Below are 21,513 nucleotides of genomic sequence, written 5' to 3' on the forward strand. Positions count from 1 at the left end.
ACGATATCGGCTCACCATAACCTCTGCCACCTAGGTTCAAGCGATTCTCTTGCCTCAGCCTCCCCAGTAGCTGGGATTACAAGCGCCTGCTACCACACCCAGCTAATTTTTGTATTTTTAATAGAGATAGGGTTTTACCATCTTGGCTAGGCTGGTCTTGAACTCCTGACTTTGTGATCCACCCGCCTTGGCCTCCTTTATTTTATGGGACATTTTTGGAAAAGAGGCTTGGTCCAAACAGGCAGTACTTTCCACTTCTGCAGTCATTTCTCTACCCTGCCCCCAAATGGTTACTCAGTTGCATTTGTTTATTTACTACAATCGGAGTACCAGCAGCACATCTACAAAATTAGAAGTCTTGGGTGGTAGCAGATCAGTGCTCTCTGGCATCCAGATGGTCACAGCCTTACAGCTTTTTTTTGAGACAGAGTTTCGCTCTTGTCGCTCAGGCAGTGGCACAATATCGGCTCACTGCAACCTCCACCTCCTGGGTTCGAGAGATTCTCCTGCCTCAGCCTCCCGAGTAATAGATTTCAGGCACCCGCCACCATGCCCGGCTAATTGTTTTGGTATTTTTAGTAGAGATGGGGTTTCACCATGTTGGCCAGGCTGGTCTTGAACTCCTGACCTCAGGTGATCCACCTGCCTCAGCCTCCCGAAGTGCTGGGATTACAGGCATGAGCCACTGTGCCTGGCCAATTGTCATAGCTTTCAGTTGGCTACCAAGTGTTGAGGTAGCATTGAGGGTTGCAGAAGCTGTGTTCTTGAAAAAGAGAAGAGAGTAACATTCTCAGAAAGCAAACAGTATTCAGAGTCCATGGGTTTTCTGGAGCTTTTTTCTTTTCTTTCCCAGGATGAAGTGCAGTGGTGCAATCTTGGCTCACTGCAAGCTCCGCCTCCTGGATTCACGCCATTCTCCTGCCTCAGCCTCCCGAGTAGCTGGGACTACAGGCATCCACCACCACACCCGGCTAATTTTTTTTTTTTTTTTTTTTTTTTTTTTTTTTGTATTTTTAGTAGAGACGGCATTTCACCATGTTGTCCAGGATGGTCTTGATCTCCTGACCTTGTGATCCGCCCGCCTCGGCCTCCCAAAGTGCTGGGATTACAAGCGTGAGCCACCGCGCCTGGCTTCTTTCCTTTTTTTTAAAAGAAATTACCAGCCGGGTGCAGTGGCTCGTGCCTGTAGTTCCAGCACTTTGGGAGGCCAAGGCAGGAGGATCACCTGAGGTCAGGAGTTTGAGACCAGGAATTTATGTATTTTTAGTGAAACCCCGTCTCTACCAAAAATACAAAAAATTAGCTGGGTGGGGCTGCAGGCATCTGTAATCCCAGCTAATCGGGAGGTTGAGGCAGGAGAATGGCTTGAACCTGGGAGGCAGAGGTTGCAGTGATCCGAGATCGTGCCATTGCACTCCAGTCTGGGCAACAGACTGGAGTGCAACAGACAATGAGACTGTCTCAAAAATAAAAAAGAAAAAAAGAAATTACTTCTGCTCTGATGTGCAGAGCCCCATCTATACTGGACACCTGAAAGTTACCAGAGAAATACAGGCCAGGGGCCTTTGACATTGGCACTGAGAAAAGCATAGTGCAGAAGCAGGGTGTGTCTTTTTTTTTTAACCTGGGCATCTGTGATTTGAGGTCTTCTTGGAACACTTTATAACCCATTTCTGAACTTCTCCCAGGCTTCAGTGGAGCCACCTGTTGTAGCTTCTAAAACTCTGTCCTCCTCAGTTGTTCTCCCACCCATTGCCTTCACAGTTGCAGAGACCAAGATTCACTCACTCGACATTGGACCTTTAGCACCCAGGTCTCTCTGGCACAAAGTAAATGTTCGGCCAGGCTGGTGGAGTGACTTCTACTTAGAGAATGGTCCTCAACATAGGCTGCTCATTATCAAAACTATTTGGTCTTTAAAAAGTGTGACTCTGCTGCTTCAGTCTGGGGTGGGTACCAAATACTTGCTTTTTTTATTTTTTATTTTTATTTTTTTTGAGACAGCGTCTCGCTCTGTCACCCAGTTGATCTCGGCTCACTGCAAGCTCCGCCTTCTGGGTTCACACCATTCTCCTGCCTCAGCCTCCCGAGTAGCTGGGACTATAGGCGCCCGCCACCACGCCCGGCTAATTTTTTTGTGTTTTCAGTAGAGACGGGGTTTCACCGTGTTAGCTAGGATGGTCTCAATCTCCGACCTCGTGATCTGCCTGTCTCGGCCTCCCAAAGTGCTGGGATTACAGGTGTGAGCCACCGTGCCTGGCCCAAATACTTGCATTTTTAAAGAGCCTCACAGCAACTCCTGGTAGTTTTCAATTTACCTTAACTTTTATGTAGGAACCCCTTGTCCTGGTAGAGAGTATAATTTGCTGAGTAAGTCTACTTTTTCAGTCAACATATACGGAAGGGACATCAATGAAAGAACTGGCAAACTGTAAAGCCCCGTCTCCAGGTGTGAAATATGGTCCCAGCGCACTCAGGGCGTGGGCCTAGAAGCTGATCCATGTCTCTATGTCTGTTCTGAAATATCCTGTGTGATGTGGGAGAAGGAGTATTGTCTTTAGAGATAAGGCTTGAGACTGGCTGTGCCCTTTCCTTGGGCAGCATGTAGGGAGAAAGAATGCCTGCCCACCCACAGGCACGTTACCTGTGGACAAGGTGTAGTGGGCAGTTAGAAGGTGTTGGTATGTTAATCAGTCTTTTTTTGTCTTTTTTTTTTTTTTTTTTTTTTTGAGATGGAGTTTTGCTCTATCACACAGACAGAGTGCAGTGGCACGATCTCGGCTCATTGCAACCTCCTCCCAGGTTCAAGTGATTTTACTGCCTCAGCCTCCCAAGTACCTGGGACTATAGGTGTGCGCCACCATGCCCGGCTAATTTATGTATTTTTTTAGTAGAGACAGTATTTCACCATGTTGGCCAGGCTCGTCTCGAACCTCTGACCTCATGATCTGCCCTCCTCAGCCTCCGAAAGTGCTGGGATTGCAGACGTGAGCCACCATACCTGGCCAGTTTTTTTTTTTTTTTTTTTTTTTTTTTCTGAGATGAGATCTTACTCTGTCGCTCAGGCTGGAGTGCAGTGGCGTGATCTTGGCTCACTACAACCTCTGCCTCCTGGGTTCAAGTGGTTCTCCTGCCTCAGCCTCCTGAGTAGCTGAGATTACAGGTGCCTGCCACCACGCCTGGCTAATTTGTTGTATTTTTAGTAGACACAGGGTTTCACCATGTTGACCAGGCTGGTCTCAAACTCTTGACCTCAGAAGATCCACCTGCCTCGGCCTCCCAAAATGCTTGAATTACAGGCATGAGCCACTGCACCCAGCCTAATCAGTCTTTTGCTCCTATTTGTCTTTGTTTGGGATAAAAGTTCTAGCCTTACTGGGGTCTTCCTACACAATAGTTCTGACTCACAGCCATCATCTGAACCTTTCCTCTGGTTCACAACCAAAATTAAACATCCGTTTATGGGGATTGAGGTAGTTTTCATAGTAAAGGAGGTTTTGTTTGTGCCTGTTTGATGGGTCTAAGTATTTGTCTGGCCTTTCTGGCTAAAGCAGCCTTTGAACTGGTCCTGCCTAGAATGCATACCTCCCACTCCTTATCATCTCTCTTCTGGGTCCCTTCCCCTTTCCCTTCCCCTTTCCCTTCCCCTTCCCCTTTCTCTCTTCCCCTTCCCCTTTCCCTTTCCTTTCCCCTTTCCTTTCCCCTTCCCCTTCCCTTCTCCCTTCCCTTTTTCCTTTTCTTTTCCTTTTTTTCTTTCTTTTTTTTTTTTTTGATAGGGTCTCATTCTGTCACCCAGGCTGGAGTGCAGTGATGAGATCTCTGCTCATACAGCCTTGACCTTCTGGGCTCAAGTGATCTTCTGCCTTGGCCTCCTGAGTAACTGGGACTACAGGCACCACCATACCTGGCTAAATTTTTTTTTTTTTTTTTTTTTTTTTTTTTTTAGTAGCAGTGAGGTCTCACTATGTTGCCCAGGGTGGTCTCAAACTCCTGGGCTCAAGCGATCCTCACGCCTCGGCCCCCCAAAGTGTTGGGATTGCAGATGTGTGCCACCACACTCGGCCTCTTCTGGGCCTTTTTTTGTTTGAGATGGAGTCTCACTCTGTTGCTCAGGCTGGAGTGCAGTGGCACGATCTCGGCTCACTGCAACCTCTGCCTCCTGGGTTCCAGCGATTCTCCTGCCTCAGCCTCCCAAGTAGCTGGGATTACAGGTGCCTGGCTAATTTTTGTATTTTTGGTAGAGACAGGGTTTCACCATGTTGACTAGGCTGGTCTTGAACTCCTGATCTCAGGTAATCCTCCCACCTCGGCCTCCCAAAGTGCTGGGATTACAGGCGTGAGCCACCGCACCTGGCTCTTCCAGGTGTTAATAGAGCCTTTTTCCTCTACTGGAAGCTTCCACTGCTTTCTGCCCCTTTCAAACTCATACATCATTGAATTGTTGTTTCCTCAGGGAAGCCTTCCTAATTTTTTTAATTTTTACTTTTAATTTTTTTTTAATTTTACTTTTTTGAGACAGAGTCTTACTCTCACCCGGCTGGAGTGCAGTGGCACAATCTTGGTTCACAGCAACTTCTGCCTCCTGGGTTCAAGTGATTCTCTTGCCTCAGTCTCCCGAGTAGCTGGGAGTACAGGTCTGTGCCACCACGCCTGGCTAATTTTTGTATTTTTAGTAGAGATGGGGTTTCACTATGTTGACCAGGCTGGTCTCGAACTCCTGACCTCGTGATCCACCTGCCTCAGCCTCCCAGAGTGCTGGGATTACAGCTATGAGCCACCGCACCTGGCTCTTCCAGGTGTTAATAGAGCCTTTTTCCTCTACTGGAAGCTTCCACTGCTTTCTGCCCCTTTCAAACTCATACATCATTGAATTGTTGTTTCCTCAGGGAAGCCTTCCTAATACCACTCTACAGAGGGTGTCAGACCCCCTATTATACTATCACAGCACTTTTCACAGTAAGGTAAATTGCGTTTACAATTGTTGGATTGCCTCTCTGACTATGTTTGTTGAATAAATAAAAAAGGTGGCCAGGTGCAGTGGCTTACGCCTATAATCCCAGCACTTTGGGAGGCTGAGGCGGGCAGATCACGAGGTCAGGAGTTTGAGACCAGCCTGACCAACATGGTGAAACCCCATCTCTGCTAAATATACAAAAATTAGCGGGGCATGGTGGTATGTGCCTGTAGTCCCAGCTACTCAGGAGGCTGAGGCAGAAGAATCGCTTGAACCCGGGAGGCAGAGGTTGCAGTGAGCCAAGATCATGCTATTGCACTCCAGCCTGGGCGACAGTGTGAGCCTCCATCTCAAAAAAAAAAAAAAAAAAAAAGCGACTTTATAACCTGCCTTCTTTTTCTTTTTCCCAGTGCTCCTAAAGTTCCGTACAGATAAAGGAAGAGATCCCAGTTCTGATACATATGAGGAAGATTCCGAGTTGTTGCTCCAGATACGAAATGATGTGCTTGACTCACTGGGTATTAGTCCTGACCTGCTTCCTGAGGACTTTGTCAGGTTGGTCTCAGTATTTATCACTGTTTAGTCTGGACAGATGAAGTTTGTTTTCAGGATTTGCCTTAATTTGAGGAGCTCTTTTATTAGACCCAAAGCCCTGCAGAGAGCCCCCTGCCACATTCTGCTAGCTCCTGTCGACTTCTGCCTCTTCACTAGAATAGCAATATATAAAAAATAAAGAGGGGGCAGATTCTGATTTTTACAATAAGTATCTTATATGCACGTTCAAAATTCAAGGCAATATAAGATCTGTAAACACTATTCTCTACCTTTTTTCACTTTACGTGATCTTGTTATTTCTTGATGACATCTCCAGATCAGTATATAGTTTGCTCCCTCCTTTCCACAGCTCCTCAGTATTCCAGTGTGTGAAGCGATGGAGTTTATTAAACCAGTTGCCTGCTCACTCAAGTTGTGTTTTGGCTTTTCTGTTTTGTTTTGTTTTGAGACAGAGTCTTACTCTGTCGCCCAGGCTGGAGTACAGTGGCGCAATCTCCGTTCACTGCAAGCTCTGCCTCCCGGGTTCACACCGTTCTCCTGTCTCAGCCTCCCGAGTGGCTGGGACTACAGGAGCCCGCCACCACACCCGGCTAATATTTTGTATTTTTAGTAGAGACGGGGTTTCACCATGTTAGCCAGGATGGTCTCGATCTCCTGACCTCGTGATCTGCCCGCCTCGGCCTCCAAAGTGCTGGGATTACAGGCGTGAGCCACCGTGCCTGGCCCGTGGCAAAGATTACAGGCTTTTCTAACTGTGTAACACTGTAGTGTGTGACCTTGTGTTGTACGTGTGCAGGTATAACTGCAGGATAATTAGGAGGAAGGGAGTTGATGGGTCAGAAGGATGTAATTTATCATTTGGTCGGCATTGCCACTTTGCCCCCATTGGTATCCTATCAATTTATACCCCCAGCAGCACAACCACCCATGTTCCCAGCATCCTCTTACTTGGACACTGCATGCTTTCACCTTATGTGACCACCTCTTTGCTCTCATAAACAGGCTTAGGATTTGATTGGAGAAGACCAGATGGTGACTAGGTCACAATCTCCTTTTTTTTTTTTTTTTTTTTTTTTTTTTTTCTTCGAGACAGTTTGACTCTTATCGCCCAGGCTGGCGTGCAATGACACAATCTCGGCTCACTGCAACCTCTGCCTCTCAGATCCAAGCAATTTTCCTGACTCAGTCTTTTGAGTAGCTGGGATTACAGGTGCCCGCCACCATGCCCAGCTAATTTTTTTTGTATTTTTAGTAGAGATGGGGTTTTCCATGTTGGCCATGCAGGTCTCGAACTCCTGACCTCAGATGATCCGCCCACCTTGGTGTCCCAAAGTGCTGAGATTACAGGCGTGAGCCACCACACGCTCCATCCATAATCTCCTTCAAGGAGCTCTGGGATCATGCATTCACCCTAATTCCCTTTCCTTTTTTTTTTTTTTTTTTTTTTGAGACGGAGTCTCACGCTGTTGCCCAGGCTGGAGTGCAGTGGCGCGATCTCGGCTCACTGCAAGCTCCGCCTCCCGGGTTCCCGCCATTCTCCTGCCTCAGCCTCCTGAGTAGCTGGGACTACAGGCGCCCGCCACCGCGCCCGGCTAATTTTTTGTATTTTTTAGTAGAGACGGGGTTTCACTGTGGTCTCGATCTCCTGACCTTGTGATCCGCCCGCCTCGGCCTCCCAAAGTGCTGGGATTACAGGCTTGAGCCACCGCGCCCGGCCCCTAATTCCCTTTCCATGTCTTGAGGGGCTTCCTAAACTCGGCTTTGCAGTGCCTCCAGCTTGTAGCAGTAATGATGGCTACAGTTTACTGAGCAGCTATTATGTACTAGGCATCAGGTAGTAAGTAGCCAACCCACATCCCACCCCAGGTATCATCACAGTGCTTGCTCTAGCAATAACATGCTACCTTGATTTCTTATCAACAGTAAGGTCTGCCAGAGTCCCTAGTCCCTCCTTTCTTCCCTTCCTGCTGGGAACTTCAGGTAGGCAACAGCAAACCCCACTCCATTTAGGGCCAGCAGTGGTCTTTGAAGCACCTGCGGTTCCCTGACCCAATAAGCCATGATTGTCCTGGTGCAGTGGCTCAAACCTATAATCCCAGCATTTTGGGAGGCTGAGGCTGGCAGATTGCTTTGAGCTTAGGAGTTTGAGGCCAACCTTGACGATGTGGTGAAACCCTGTCTCTACAAAAAATAGAAAAATTAACTGGGTATTGATGACTGGTGCTTGTAGTCTATATATATATATACACACACACATACATATACACACACATATTTAGAAATTTGCCTTAAGGAATTATTTCAACACCTGTGTCTTTGTCGAGACGTATGATTACAGTGTTGAACAGCTTAAATGTCCCTCAATAGGTTATAGAACAGAACAAGTAATAGTTGATAATATTTGGGTTTTAATACCTATTTATTTATTTTTTGAGACAGTCTTGCTCTGTCACCAGGCTGGAGTGTAGTTGTGCAATCTCAGCTCACTGCAACCTATGCCTCCCAGGTTCAAGCGATTCCCCTGCCTCAACCTCCTGAGTAGCTGGGACTACAGGCACACCCCACCACGTCAACATAATTTTTGTATTTTTATTAGAGACGGGGTTTCACCATGTGGGCCAGGATGGTCTCGATCTCTTGACCTTGTGATCCACCTGCCTCGACCTCCCAAAGTGCTGGGATTACAGGCATCAGCCACCAAGCCTGGCCTAATTATATCCATTTAGATTGTGCACTTTTTAAAACGTCTAGAAGGGGCTGGGTGTGGTGGCTCACACCTGTCATCCCAGCACTTTGGGAGGCTGAGGCAGGCGGATCATGAGGTCAAGAGATCGAGACCAGCCTGGCCAACATGGTGAAACCCCGTCTCTACTAAAAATAAAAAAATTAGCCGGGTGTGGTAGCAGGCGCCTGTAGTCCCAGCTACTCGGGAGGCTGTCTGGAGAGTGGCATGAACCCGGGAGGCGGTGCTTGCAGTGAGCTGAGATTGCACCATTGCCACTCCAGCCTGCGTGACAGAGCGAGACTCTGTCTCCAAAAAAAAATGTCTAGAAGGATGTCCACCAAACTGGGGAGACTGGAGGTAGTGTTCTGTAGGGAGGCTTTCCCTTTCACTTGTCTGTGTTCCAGTTTGCTTGGTGAGCACACGCCATTGTGTTCAGGAGTAGGAGCTGGCAGAGCACACTTCCTTTGGGGAAGTGGTGGAATAAAGTGATTTGCTCACTAGGATGGGTGACTTGGAGGGGCAGGTGACTGTGTCATCTAAAATTTGTCCTCTGGATGCCCCATCCTGGCCCAGAAGGGCTGGTTTCTATGTGGGTTGTGAAGACTCTTTCTGCCCTCATACTTTAATTTCAGGCCTCAAATTTCCCTTGCCTCCTACATGTTAACACAGGCCTGCTCCCTGACATTTGTCTGGGAATAGCATATAGAACCCACTGCCCATTATGGGTAAGAAGAGAATTGCGAGAATGTGACCAGGGCGCTGAAACATCTGATATCTCTAGGACAGATATAGGAAGCACAGATATAGTCTTTCCTTTAACTTATAAAGGTAAAAATAAAAGTATTGTGAAAGAATTTCTGGTTGCCAAAGTTCAAAGGTCTTTTCCAACCACTTATGAACCCCTGGCTCAGATTTCGTTTTCATGCCTAGATGCCAGCATTAACACTGCTGTCTGAATCTGGCCCTCCTGCTACAAGTTGTTTTTATTCAGGAGAGTTGTTTTTATTCTCCAGATGTCATGGTCACAGTTCTGTTCCCAGTGCTCCATTTTCCTTGTCTTCCTTCTCTTTTAGTTACTGCTTCTCCGAGATGGCCCCAGTGTGTGCGGTGGTTGGAGGGATTTTGGCACAGGAAATTGTGAAGGTAAAACATCACTATGGAGCAGAAAATAGTTAACCATGACTTTGTATATGTGCTGACAGAGAGAATGGAAACTGTCTTAGACAGCTGCCTGCTTTCTCTTACCCCATTCATCTTTGTTTCATGCCCTACCCATTTCCACCTCATCCCATTTTCTCTGGCCCATCCAGGTGGCCGTTCAGCAAATGACCTTGGAGTGCCAGCTCTGTGCTCAGCGCACAGTTGGCCATAGTGCCTCGAAGGTGTGATCTGCTCTCCCCTAACTGTGTTAGTTATCCAGTGCCTGTTGTTTTGGTCGGGGATTCTGCTTCTCATGGCTCTTATAGTGAGTACTATCATGATCCCCATTTAAGAGGAAGACACTGGGGCCCATGAAAGGGGCTCCAGAACCTGTGCTTTTTTTTTTTTTTTTTTTTTTGGAAACGGAGTCTTGCTCTGTTGCCCAGGCTGGAGTGCAGTGGCCGGATCTCAGCTCACTGCAAGCTCCGCCTCCCGGGTTTACGCCATTCTCCTGCCTCAGCCTCCCGAGTAGCTGGGACTACAGGCATCCACCACCACACCCGGCTAGTTTTTTGTATTTTTTTAGTAGAGACGGGGTTTCACCGTGTTAGCCAGGATGGTCTCGATCTCCTGACCTCGTGAGCCGCCTGCCTCAGCCTCCCAAAGTGCTGGGATTACCGGCTTGAGCCACCGTGCCCAGTCGAACCTGTGCTCTTAACCTCTGTACAGTTTATCTCCATTCATCACCATGGCATCAAAGCCCTCCCTTTTTTTTTTTTTTTTTTTTTTTTTTTTTGAGACAGAGTCTCGCTCTGTCTCCCAGGCTGGAGTGAAGTGGCACGATCTCAGCTCACTGCAAGCTCTGCTTCCTGGGTTCATGCCATTCTCCTGCCTTAGCCTCCTGAGTAGCTGGGACTACAGGTGCCCGCCACCACCCCCAGCTCATTTTTTGTATTTTTAGTAGAGATGGGGTTTCACTGTGTTAGCCAGGATGGTCTCGATCTCCTGACCTCGTGATCCGCCCACCTTGGCCTCCCAAAGTGCTGGGAATACAGGTGTGAGCCACCACACCTGGCCAAGCCTCCCTCTTTTTAACCCACACACTGTAGGTATTTGCAGAGAAATCGATGTCTGTGTCCCCATGAACACACCAGGAGCCCCTCAAGGCTCTGTACAGGATGACCCGTGACCCTGTTAGGTAGGTGTTAGTGTCTCTCTCAGAAGGGAAGCATTTCCTACAGGGTCACATAGCCAGTAACTAGCACAGCCTTTTGAGGGTCTTCTGGAACATTTGGGTGCTAAAACTATCCCATACCCCCAAACATATTGTACATTCTTTGCGGACTTTCCTAGTTGCCCAAAGATGTTAAGTTTGCCTTCTGCAGGTTCTTGGCTGCCTTAGTGGACTCCAGTGAGGCTTTTTCCTTCTTTCTTGTGGAGCAGAGTCATGCCTGGTTAAATAATTGGCCATGTCCATGTACATGTCAAGTTTGAACTTAGGAGGACAATTTGGAGACCCAGCCCTTAACACTTTGTCGTGGGGTCTGTAAATTCTGGAGACATTTGATTTGTTAGTCACACCATTTTCCTATGGCTTTTTTTTTTTTTTTTTGGTCTATTCTTTTCTGATCCTTCTCTCTGGTCTAAATTCTTCCTTTGATCAATCTAACTTTCTTCTATGATGGGCACTGAGGAGATATTTGAAGGGGGAAGAAAAGTGTGCAATGGCCATACCTCTTTCCTTGCTCAGTTTTATACGTAACCCAGAGTGATGTGAAAATTACAGTTTATATGCCCAATCTGAGAAGAGGGTAATGGCCACCCAGAGAACTATTTGAGCAGTATTCTGAGGCTCCCTGTAGACAAACTGCAGGAAAGAGTGCAGCAATGGGAACGTTCTAAGTGGTGAATGGGAATGTACATATTTTTGTAGCCTAAAGTGATGACACCACCAATAATAATAGACAAGACTTACTGAAAGCCCACTGTCTGCCACACAAAGACAGTGTTTTTTACGTGGGTACTCATTTCATCTCCCACTGGCCCTATGAGGTAGGAACTCCTGTGATCCCTGGTTTATAAAAGAGGAACTAAAGTGCAGGAAAGAAGTTGCTTGCCCAGGCTAGTGTGGTGCCAGGATTTGGGCCCAGGCACTCTGGTTGCTGAGCCTGTCCTCTTCACCACGTGGCAGTCATGTGTCAGGTGTTGCCTTCAACGGCACCATCATGTAGAGACTGCATGGACCCCTGGGCAGCTGCCCTCGCACCATCAGCCTCACTTCTGTACATCCCGTTGAGGGGCTCCCCCTAAATTTTTCATGTGGGATGGAGACTGAAGGTTGGGGCAGGTAGCCTTGACCCCATTGTTGGTGGTAGCTTCTCACATCCCCATCCTCACACAGCCCCCTCCTTCCTGCCTGCTGGAGACAGCTGGTGCCCAGCATCTTGTTTCTGTTTATCCCAGATAGCCAGAGTACTCTGCATTCTTGGTTGCTGGGTGTGTTTGGAATCTCCTCCTACCCCATCTTGCTTGGGAAGCACTTTACCTTTTGCCCCATGTTCACCCCATACCCTGCTCTCATCCCCAGTACTCCTTCATACTTATCACAGGTCAGCCTTCAGCCAGCTGGCAGGCAGGGCCTACAGTCCAAGGGCCTCAGACTCGCCTTTCTCTCCTGAGACACTGTCTGAGCACTATGGAAAGCTTACACTAGGAGATGGGGGCAAGCGCAAGTCTACTCCCTTGGAATCATCTTTTGCGTCTTTCCTTTCTTATATCCTTCTAGATACCCTATTTTATATCCATGTCTACTTCCTTAGCTTTATAGCAGTTTTCCTTTCTCTCCATCCCCACCGTCCACGGCAGGTCTCCCTGTCTATGGTAAGAGGAGGTGATAGTGAAAGCAGCAGCCATCCCAGGCTCCTGGTAAAACACATACCATCTCCTGTATCTTGGGTTTCAGGGTCTAAGAGTTCCAGCTGTGGACTGTTGGACCCTTCCACCTGGCTGGATTGGTGGCATGCCCAGTATTGGTAAAGGACTCCTGGCCTCTACTAATAGCAGCTCCTGCTTACTGAGAATTTACTATATGCTAGGCACTTTACAAGCCTGGTCACATTTCATTCTCACCAAAAGCTCTAGCAGGCAGGTGCTTTTTATTTGCCTATTTTATACGTGAGCCCAGAGAAGCAAACTTCTTTCTGATCCAAGCTCCATGTGGACAGAGACCTTCTCAGAATCCTTAATCTAGCCAAATACCTGGCATAAAGTAGATGCTGAATAAATTTTCCCTTGACTGGGTGCAGTAGCTCAAGCCTGTAATTCCAGCACTTTGGGAGGATTACTTGAACCTAGGAGTTCAAGACCAGCTTGGGCAACATGGGGAGACCTCATGTCTACAAAAGTCCCAGCTACTTGGGAGGTGGTAGGAGGGTCTGTGTGGGAGCTGGGGAGATGGAGGTTGCAGTAAGCCGAGAATGTGCCTCCCACCTGGGCAGCAGAACAAGATCCTGTCTCAAAAAATTAAAATTAAAAACATTTTTAAATAAATAAAATTTCCCTGGAAAAATGGCTGGATAACACTATTTGTATATAGTAGATGTGATTGTCCCCATTTTATGGATGAGGAAATGAAAAGGGTTTGGTGTTGAGTTTGAGGAGGAGCAGTTCAGGATGTGTAGCGCCACCTTCCTCATGAATGATGGGACGGTGCTCCTGGGAACCATTAAACCCTGCCCTGGCAGCTTGCCTAGGTGATGTCCTTCTCTTTAAATGGTGGCTTGTGGTGAAATTTCAGTCCTTTCCAGATTAAGCACCTGTTTGAAAATTTGTGGACAATTGTAAACCCTTTCTCATGAGAGTCAGTATGTTGTTTCAGGGGCTGACCCTACCTCAAAAGACAGGTCTTTTGTAGATATGGGGTTTTGCCATGTTGCCCAGGCTGGTCTCGAACTCCTGGGCTCAAGTGATTCTCCCGCCTCGGCCTCCCAAAGTGCTGGGATTACAGGTGTGAGCCATTAAGCCCAGCCCTGTTCTTGTCTTTTAAAGTGCTCTGTCTGGTAACCCCACAAGATAATCACCATTCTAAATAGCATTGTCCAGACCCTCTGGATCCCAGCCCTGACCCCCTTTGGAAGCCTAGCGATTTTATGTCCTCATGGAAGATCCTCCTTCTGGATCAGTGTGCTCCTTGATTAAATGTGTCCCCTTAGGTGATCAAGGCCACAGCCTAAGAACTGCCACCTTTCTGAGTTGAATAGTCATGAATAATTATTTCTGCTGTTGCCCAGTGGTGGTACAACACAGTGTTAGTCATTGCTTTAGTCTTAAGGTGTTTTGTGTGTGTGTGTGTGGTTTTTTTTTTTTTGAAGACAGGGTCTCACTCTGTTACCCAGGCTGGAGTATAGTGACTCTATTACAGCTCACTGCAGCCTCAATCTCCCAGGCTCAAGCGATCCTCCCACCTCAGCCTCCCGAATAGCTGGCACCTTGGGCACGCATCATCATACCTGGCTAATTTATTTCAGTTTTCTTTTCCTTTTTCTTTTCTTTTTGAGACAGAGTCTTACTCTGTTGCCCTGGCTGAGTGCAGTGATGCAATCTCAGTTTACTGCAACCTCTGCCTCCCGGGTTCGAGCGATTCTCCTACCTCAGCCTCCCAAGTAGTGCGCCACCATTTTTAGTAGAGACAAGTCTCACCATGTTGGCCAGGGTGGTCTTGAACTCCCAACCTCAGGTGATCTGCCCACTTCAGCCTCCCAGAGTGCTGGGATTACAGGCGTGAGCCACCGCACCCAACCTATTTCAGTTTTCATGTAGACGGGGTCTCACCATGTTGCACAGGGTGGTCTTGAATTCCTGGGCTCAAGTGATTCTCCCACCTCGGCCTCCCAAAGTGCTGGGATTACAGGTGTGAGTGTGCCTGGCCCTGGCCTGCTTTAAATTTTTGAGATACATAGTTTAACCCAAGCTAATACATTTCTTATTCTCATGTTAGGTAGAGAATGTAATGTTTGGAGGTTAAATAATCTCCTCATGGACACAGCTTGTAAGGGACAGAGCAGAGATAGGACAATCAAAATTGTCCCCAGACATTGCCAAATAGCCCTTTGGGATCTAAATCAACCCCAGTTGAGAACCACTGCCCTAGACTGGTTTTAGAATTTTTTTTCCCTCTATTCCTCTTAAAGCACTTGAGATAAACCCTCTTTTCATTTTTCTCCCTAGGCCCTGTCTCAGCGGGACCCTCCTCACAACAACTTCTTCTTCTTCGATGGCATGAAGGGGAATGGGATTGTAGAGTGCCTTGGCCCCAAGTGAACTCAAGACTTGGCAGCCCCGGAGATGCCAGTTGCAGCATTCCCGCCTGTATTCCCTGTCCCCTTCCTTCAGAAGGCATCTCCAGGCAAGGAAAACTGAAGTCATTGGCCCAGTACAAAACATTTCCTGCGACGAAGGAGGTGGTGCCGACGTGCTGCTTCCCATCACAAGCAGCTGCTCGACAAGGGGCGCAGGGTGGCTGTCTTTGTTCCAGCACTGTTCAGGCTGCCTGTCATCCCGGGCCTGCCAGCTCCCCTGAGTGATGAGCACTTCCAAGCACCCCTCTGCCCTTTGTCTGTCCTTATGCAGTCACAGCCTCGCCAGCCCTCTGGGGCGTTGTGGGAGATGCCTGCCAGGAACGAGCATGCTCTGTTGCTTGGGAGCCTCTTGCCACCTTCTTGGACTTACTCCCCACCTGATGTCTTACAGAGAAAAGTGTGACTTCAGGTTGAGAGTAGGCCCAGGCCCCATGAGGCACCAGTGGAAGCACAGCTCCAAGTTCAGACAGGTGCCCTTAGAGAGGAAAACCATGACAGGCAAATGCATTTCCTCTGGAGTTTGAGACCCTGACAAACAACAGGTGGCATCTGGTGTGCTGTTCTTGAGTTTTCATTTAGGATTAGTTGAGTTCCAGCTGGGTGTTGGGAGAAAGGAGATGTTACCAAGTCTTGGATGTTAGGGCAAGACCCTGCAATTTGAGTATTAGTAGGAGAGCTTGTCTTTCAATGCAGGTTCCTGGGGCTTCAGGGCTGGGAGGGAGGAGCCTGCCCTTTTAACAGAACCCCAGTCACATGCGGCCCAAGCCACTCAGAGGCTGTTGCATTTCAGGGTTGTGTTGGTCCTTTGTTTACCTCCTAAACCACAGCTGTTTGTGTTTCACATATGTTGTGAATTTTCCTTGGTTCTTTTTAAAGGAATGATAATAAAGTTACTTGCTTTAGGATTTGCTTGTTTTTCTTCCACTTCAGAAGCTTCTGAGAGAGAATGGGATGATCCTACCAGTTGCCTTTTCAGACCTGAAGAAATCTCCCTTGAGAGTCTTAACTCAGAGATTCCTCCTCTCTCTCACCATTCCTGCCACCATTTTTTCTGGGTGATGCAGCAAGAGTTAAATTGTTCACATTCTAGAGTGTGTAGAAGCTTCTGGCTCCAGTTGTCTAATGGGTAATTCAGCTAAATAGTGGCTATTTTCAGTGACAAGAATTATAATAATAAAAGGAAGTCAAAAGTGATGCTTAATATGCCCCAAGTCCCACAGCCGCTACGGGTCAGAGCTTTTATTGGAAGACCAGGTTTGCCTTGATGCAGCCAAAGCACGTTCCAGTTCACCCCACTCTTGCTCCTGTTTCTTCTTTATGTAAATTGTGTGATGTTTCAATAAATCAGTCTCTCCTATTCCAATCCCACAGCAGTCAGTTGGGGAGAAAACTGGTCTCCACTATAGGAGGGCTTCCGTTCCTCAACCCTGCATCACCTGCTCCCACCAGAGGTGAGTCGGGCTGCATTTCGGAAGGGATCCATGTCTGGCCACCTTTAGTGCAATCAGTGGTGTCAGGGTCAGCAGTTAACATTGCTGCATGAATTTCACATGGTCTTTAAATTTTGAGCTAATTACACTCTTGACTGTAATGTGCAGCCTGGGTCACAAGGGGGAGCAGGTGGGTCTGGATTGATAAAAACAAAACTGTAGAATCCCCAGAAGCTTCAAACTTTTCCGCCCTGTACCTCTAATGGCAGAGACTAAGTCACCCAGAGGACCCCTCAGGAATCGAGGGGAAAGCTGCCAGCCCCAGGCAAGAAATACCTAGTTTCTACAAATTTCATAAACTCCCACATGATGTTTGTATTGATCATCATTAAAAAAAAAAAAAAAGGGCCGGGCGCGGTGGCTCAAGCCTGTAATCCCAGCACTTTGGGAGGCCGAGACGGGAGGATCACGAGGTCAGGAGATCGAGACCATCCTGGCTAACACAGTGAAACCCAGTCTCTTCTAAAAATACAAAAACTTAGCCGGGCGAGGTGGCAGGCGCCTGTAGTCCCAGCTACTCGGGAGGCTGAGGCGGGAGAATGGCCTGAACCCGGGAGGCGGAGCTTGCAGTGAGCTGAGATCGGCCACTGCACTCCAGCCTGGGTGACAGAGCGAGACTCCGTCTCAAAAAAAAAAAAAAAAAAAAGGCCAGGCGTGGTGGCTCACACCTGTAATCCAGCATTTTGGGAGGCTGAGATGGGCAGATCATGAGGTCAGAAGTTCGAGACCAGCCTGGCCAACATAGTGAAACCCCATTTCTACTAAAAATACAAAAAAATTAACCAGGCATGGTGGCAGGTGCCTGTAATCTCAGCTACTGGGGAGGCTGAGGCTGAGAGGAAAATCACTGGAACCCGGGAGGTGGAGGTTACAATGAGCCGAGATCGCATCACTGCACTCCAGCCCAGGTGACAGTGCAATCCTCCATCTCAAAAAAAAAAATCTTCAGTTGGTCAGGCGTGGTAGGAGGCTGAGGTGGGAGAATCATTTCAGCCCAAGAGTTCGAGACTAACTTGGGAAACAAAGCAAGACCCCATCTCCACAAAAAAAGAAATAGCTGAGTATGGTGGCTTGTGCCTATGGTCACAGCTGCTTGGGAGACTGGGGCAGGAGGATCACTTGAGCCCAAGAGTTTGAGGCTGAAACGACCTGCATTTCGCCACTGCACTGAAGCCTAGGTGACAATGCGAGATACTGTCTCAAAAAAGAAAAAAAATCTCAGCACTTTGGGAGGCCGAGGCAGGCAGATCACAAGGGCAGGAGTTCAACACCAGCCTGACCAACACAGTGATACCCCATCTCTACTAAAAAATATACAAAAATTAGCTAGGCATGGTGGTGTGTGACTATAATCCAGCTACTCAGGAGGCTGAGGCAGGAGAATTGCTTGAGCCCGATGGGAGGTGGAGGTTGCAGTGAGCTGAGACTGCGCCACTGCACTCCAGCCTGGGCAACAGAGCGAGACTATCTCAAAAAAAAAAGTTATCTTGGCATATGTTCTATTAGCTCGTTACAGGTGTGGAAGAGATGGCTTAGGTTGCAGGTGACAAGTTTAATGATAACAGTTAACGGTCATTATACCCATGCAACCTGCCTGGTACTTTTGAGAGTCCTTGTTCTTTGAGTTGGAATCCCCACAGCAACCCCATGGGGGTAGATGCTGTTCTCCGCCTGTGCTGGAGATAAGGAAACAGCCTCACGTCACAAGCAAGGGAGAGATGGAAATGGCGTTGATTGGGAAGGCCATAATGCGGGGTACTCAGTAGAGATTCATGTAGTGGCACGGCTTGTTCGCTCAGTGGGAATAAGATTTTGGACTTTCCCTTCACAAGTCCCTGAGATCCAGTAGTCACTGAAAAGCATCATGTCGGCCTTCATGAAAGAGGGCCTTCAACTAGGTCCAGAAGGGTGGGTGGATTTGGTTTCTAAGCTTGTAAAATATTCAAGCAATATACAAGTATAAAGAGAAGATTCCTCTCCGCTGCAGGGCACAGCCTGTCAGCACAATGTTGGCCACATAATAGTAGCAGCTGACTTCACAGCTAAACTGTATTTTGGAGAGAAATATGAGATGCTTTTTGGACATGTTAGCTGTATCCTTTTTTGTTTTTTTTTTTGAGACAAGTCTTGCTCTGTCACCCAGGCTAGAGTGCAATGGTGCGATCTTGGCTCACTGCAACCTCCGCGTCCTGGGTTCAAGCGATTCTCCTATCTCAGCCTCCCAAGTAGCTGGGATTACAGGCCCCCGCCAACATGCCCAGCTAATTTTTGTACTTTTAGTAGACAGGGTTTCACCATGTTGCCCTGGCTGGTCTTGAATTCCTGACCTAAAGTAATCCACCTGCCTCAGCACCCAAAATGCTGGGATTATAGGTGTGAGCCACCACACCCAGCCTAGCTGTACTGAATCCACTTTTTTTTTTTTTTTTTTTGAGATGGAGTCTCACTCTGTCACCCAGGCTGGAGTGCAGTGGCACAATCACCGGCTCACTGCAACCTCTGCCTCCCAGGTCCAAACAATTGTCTTGCCTCAGCCTCCCGAGTAGCTGGGGTTACAGGCAACCGCCACCACACCCGGCTAATTTTTTTTTTTTTTTTTTTTTTTTTTGTATTTTTAGTAGAGATGGGGTTTCACCGTGTTAGCCAGGATGGTCTCGATCTTCTGACCTCATGATCTGCCTGTCTCGGCCTCCCAAAGTGCTGGGATTACAGGTATGAGCCACTGCGCCCGGCTAGCTGTATCCACTTTCATATCCACTCCCTGGAGGTCACCCCTGGTAACTGTTGAGAGTGAATCCTTCCAGACTGCCATGTTCAAACCTAGATTCTACCACTTATCCATGTGACCCTCGCCACACTACTTTCTGTTGCCCCATCTCTAAAATAGGTAGAATAATGGTACATTCCTCAGATATGTGAGGATTAAAAAATAAATTCATTCTTTGAGTCGAAATTGCTCAATGTTAGCTGCTATTTTACGTATTCAGAAATAACTATTTTTCTCCAATGTACTTTTTTCTCAGTATGTCTCAGAGATCCTTATATCTCATGCATCAAATTCCAAAACCAAAACGGGTGAACCATTAACTATTGAATCAGTCTGCTGCTGAGTGACGTTGAGCTTGTTTTCTTTGTGCACACTTAGGAAAGACTTCCCAAAGCCAAGTTCCAGGGTTAGCGAGTATATAAATGCATTTTAGAAGTTGGTTTTTGTTGGTTTTTGTTTTGTTTTTTGAGATAGAGTCTCGTTCTGTTGCGCAGGCTGGAGTGCAGTGGCGTGATCTCGGCTCACCAAAACCTCCACCTCCCAGGTTCAAGCAACTCCTCTGCCTCAGCCTCCTGAGCAGCTGGGACCATAGGCATCCACCACCATGCCTGGCTAATTTTTGTTGTATTTTTAGTAGAGATGGGGTTTCACCATATTGGCCAGTCTGGTCTCAAACTCCCAACCTCATGATCCACCCTCCTCAGCCTCCCAAAGTGCTGGGATTATAGGCGTGAGACACCGTGCCTGGCCAGTTTTGTTTTGTTTTGTTTTAGTGACAGGGTCGTACTCGGTCGCCCAGGCTGGAGTGCAGGGGTGTCCAATCATGGCTCACTGAAATCTTGATCTTCAGGGCTCAAAGTGAGTCTCCCACCTCAGTCTCTTGAGTAACTGGGACCACAAGCAGGCACCACCATACCTGGCTAATTTTTTCCCCCTGGCTAACTTTTTAAAAATTATTGGCTGGGTGCAGTGGTTGACACCTGTAATCCCAACACTTTGGGAGGTCAAGGTAGCTGGATTACCTGACGTCAGCAGTCACCAGACCAGCCTGACCAACACGGTGAAACCTCATCTCTACTGAAAATACAAAAATTAGCTAGGTGTGGTCCACATGCGTGTAATCCTAGCTACTCTGGAGGCTGAGGCAGGAAAATCGCTTGAACCTTGGAGGTGGAGGTTTTAGTGAGCCAAGATCGTGCAATTGCACTCTGGCCTAGGCAACAAGAGTGAAACTCCATCTCAAAAAAGTTATATACATATTTTTAGTAGCCATGAGATCTCACTGTGTTGCCCAGGCTTAACCTCTGGCCTCAAGTGACCCTCTTACCTCAGCCTCCTAAAGTACTGTGATTACAGATGTGAGCTACTGCATCTGGCTGGTACTTTTCTTTCTTTTTTTTTTTTTTTTTTTTTTGAGATGGAGTCTCACTCTATCGCCCAGGCTGTAGTGCAGTGGCATGATCTCGGCTCACTGCAACCTCCACCTCCTGGGATCAAGCAATTCTCCCACCTCAGCCTCCCAAGTAGCTGGGATTATAGGTGAACACCGCCACACCCGGCTAATTTTTTAATTTACAATTTTTTTACTTTTTATTTATTTATTTTGAGATGGAGTTTCACTCTTTTTTTTTTTTTTTTTTTTTTTTTGAGATGGAGTCTCGCTGTGTTGCCCAGGCTGGAGTGCAGTGGCGCATCTCAGCTCACTGCAAGCTCCGCCTCCTGGGTTCACGCCATTCTTCTTCAGTTCTCCTGCCTCAGCCTCCTGAGTAGCTGGGACTACAGGCGCCTGCCACCACGCCCGGCTAATTTTTTTTTGTATTTTTAGTAGAGACGGAATTTCACCATGTTAGCCAGGATGGTGTCAATCTCCTGACGCTGTGATCCGCCCGCCTCGGCCTCCCAAAGTGCTGGGATTACAGGCATGAGCCACCATGACCAGCCGGAGTTTCACTCTTGACACTCAGGCTGGAGTGCAGTGGTGTGATCTCAGCTCACTGCAACCTCCACCTCCTGGGTTCAAGTGATTCTCCTGCCTCACCCTCCCAAGTAGCTGGGATTACAGGTGCCCACCACCACACCCAACTAATTTTTATATTTTTAGTATAGATGGGATTTCACCATGTTGACCAGGCTGGTCCCGAACTGCTGACCTCAAGTGATCCACCCGCTTTGGCTTCCCGAAGTGCTGGGATTACAGGTGTGAGCCAACAGGCCCAGCCAAAAATCTACAGATGTTAAAGGCTCAGTGAATCCCAAACAGGATAAATATGAAGAATATCATGTTTAGAAAAAACATCTAGGTGGCTGGGCGCAGTAGCTCATGCCTGTAATCCCAACTACTCGAGAGGCTGAGGCAGGAGAACTGCTTGAACTTGGGAGGCAGAGGTTGCAGTGAGAATCACGCCACTGCAGTCCACCCTGGGCGACACAGCAAGACTCAGTCTCAAAGAAAAAACAAAAAAACAAAAAAAAGGAGGCTGGGCGCAGTGGCTCATGCCTGTAATCCCAGCATTTTGGGAGGCCAA

General features: G+C 47.8%; 3 protein-coding genes across 6 annotated transcripts in view; 1 reads left to right on the top strand and 2 right to left on the bottom strand.

The window, feature by feature from the left end:
* Positions 1 to 15,636, top strand: part of SAE1 (SUMO1 activating enzyme subunit 1) — a 549,006-nt gene extending 533,370 nt beyond the window's left edge. For 2 of the 4 annotated variants that reach the window (XM_050772314.1, XM_050772316.1), the window contains 3 exons: positions 5,365 to 5,509; positions 9,308 to 9,377; positions 14,601 to 15,636. In XM_050772314.1, the coding sequence (XP_050628271.1) occupies positions 5,365 to 5,509; positions 9,308 to 9,377; positions 14,601 to 14,693 (308 nt within the window). In that variant the 3' untranslated portion in view covers positions 14,694 to 15,636. Of the gene's footprint in view, positions 1 to 5,364; positions 5,510 to 9,307; positions 9,378 to 14,600 lie in introns of those variants that run through there. The other 2 variants (XM_050772315.1, XM_050772318.1) reach the window with 2 other exon arrangements.
* Positions 1 to 21,513, bottom strand: part of AP2S1 (adaptor related protein complex 2 subunit sigma 1) — a 400,774-nt gene that overhangs the window by 375,736 nt on the left and 3,525 nt on the right. The gene's annotated exons all lie outside the window — the stretch shown is intronic.
* TMEM160 (transmembrane protein 160) overlaps positions 1 to 21,513 on the bottom strand; it is a 204,476-nt gene that overhangs the window by 160,451 nt on the left and 22,512 nt on the right. The window lies entirely within an intron of this gene.

The sequence above is a fragment of the Macaca thibetana genome, chromosome 19 (genome assembly GCF_024542745.1).
Source record: "Macaca thibetana thibetana isolate TM-01 chromosome 19, ASM2454274v1, whole genome shotgun sequence".
Lineage (NCBI taxonomy): Eukaryota > Metazoa > Chordata > Mammalia > Primates > Cercopithecidae > Macaca > Macaca thibetana.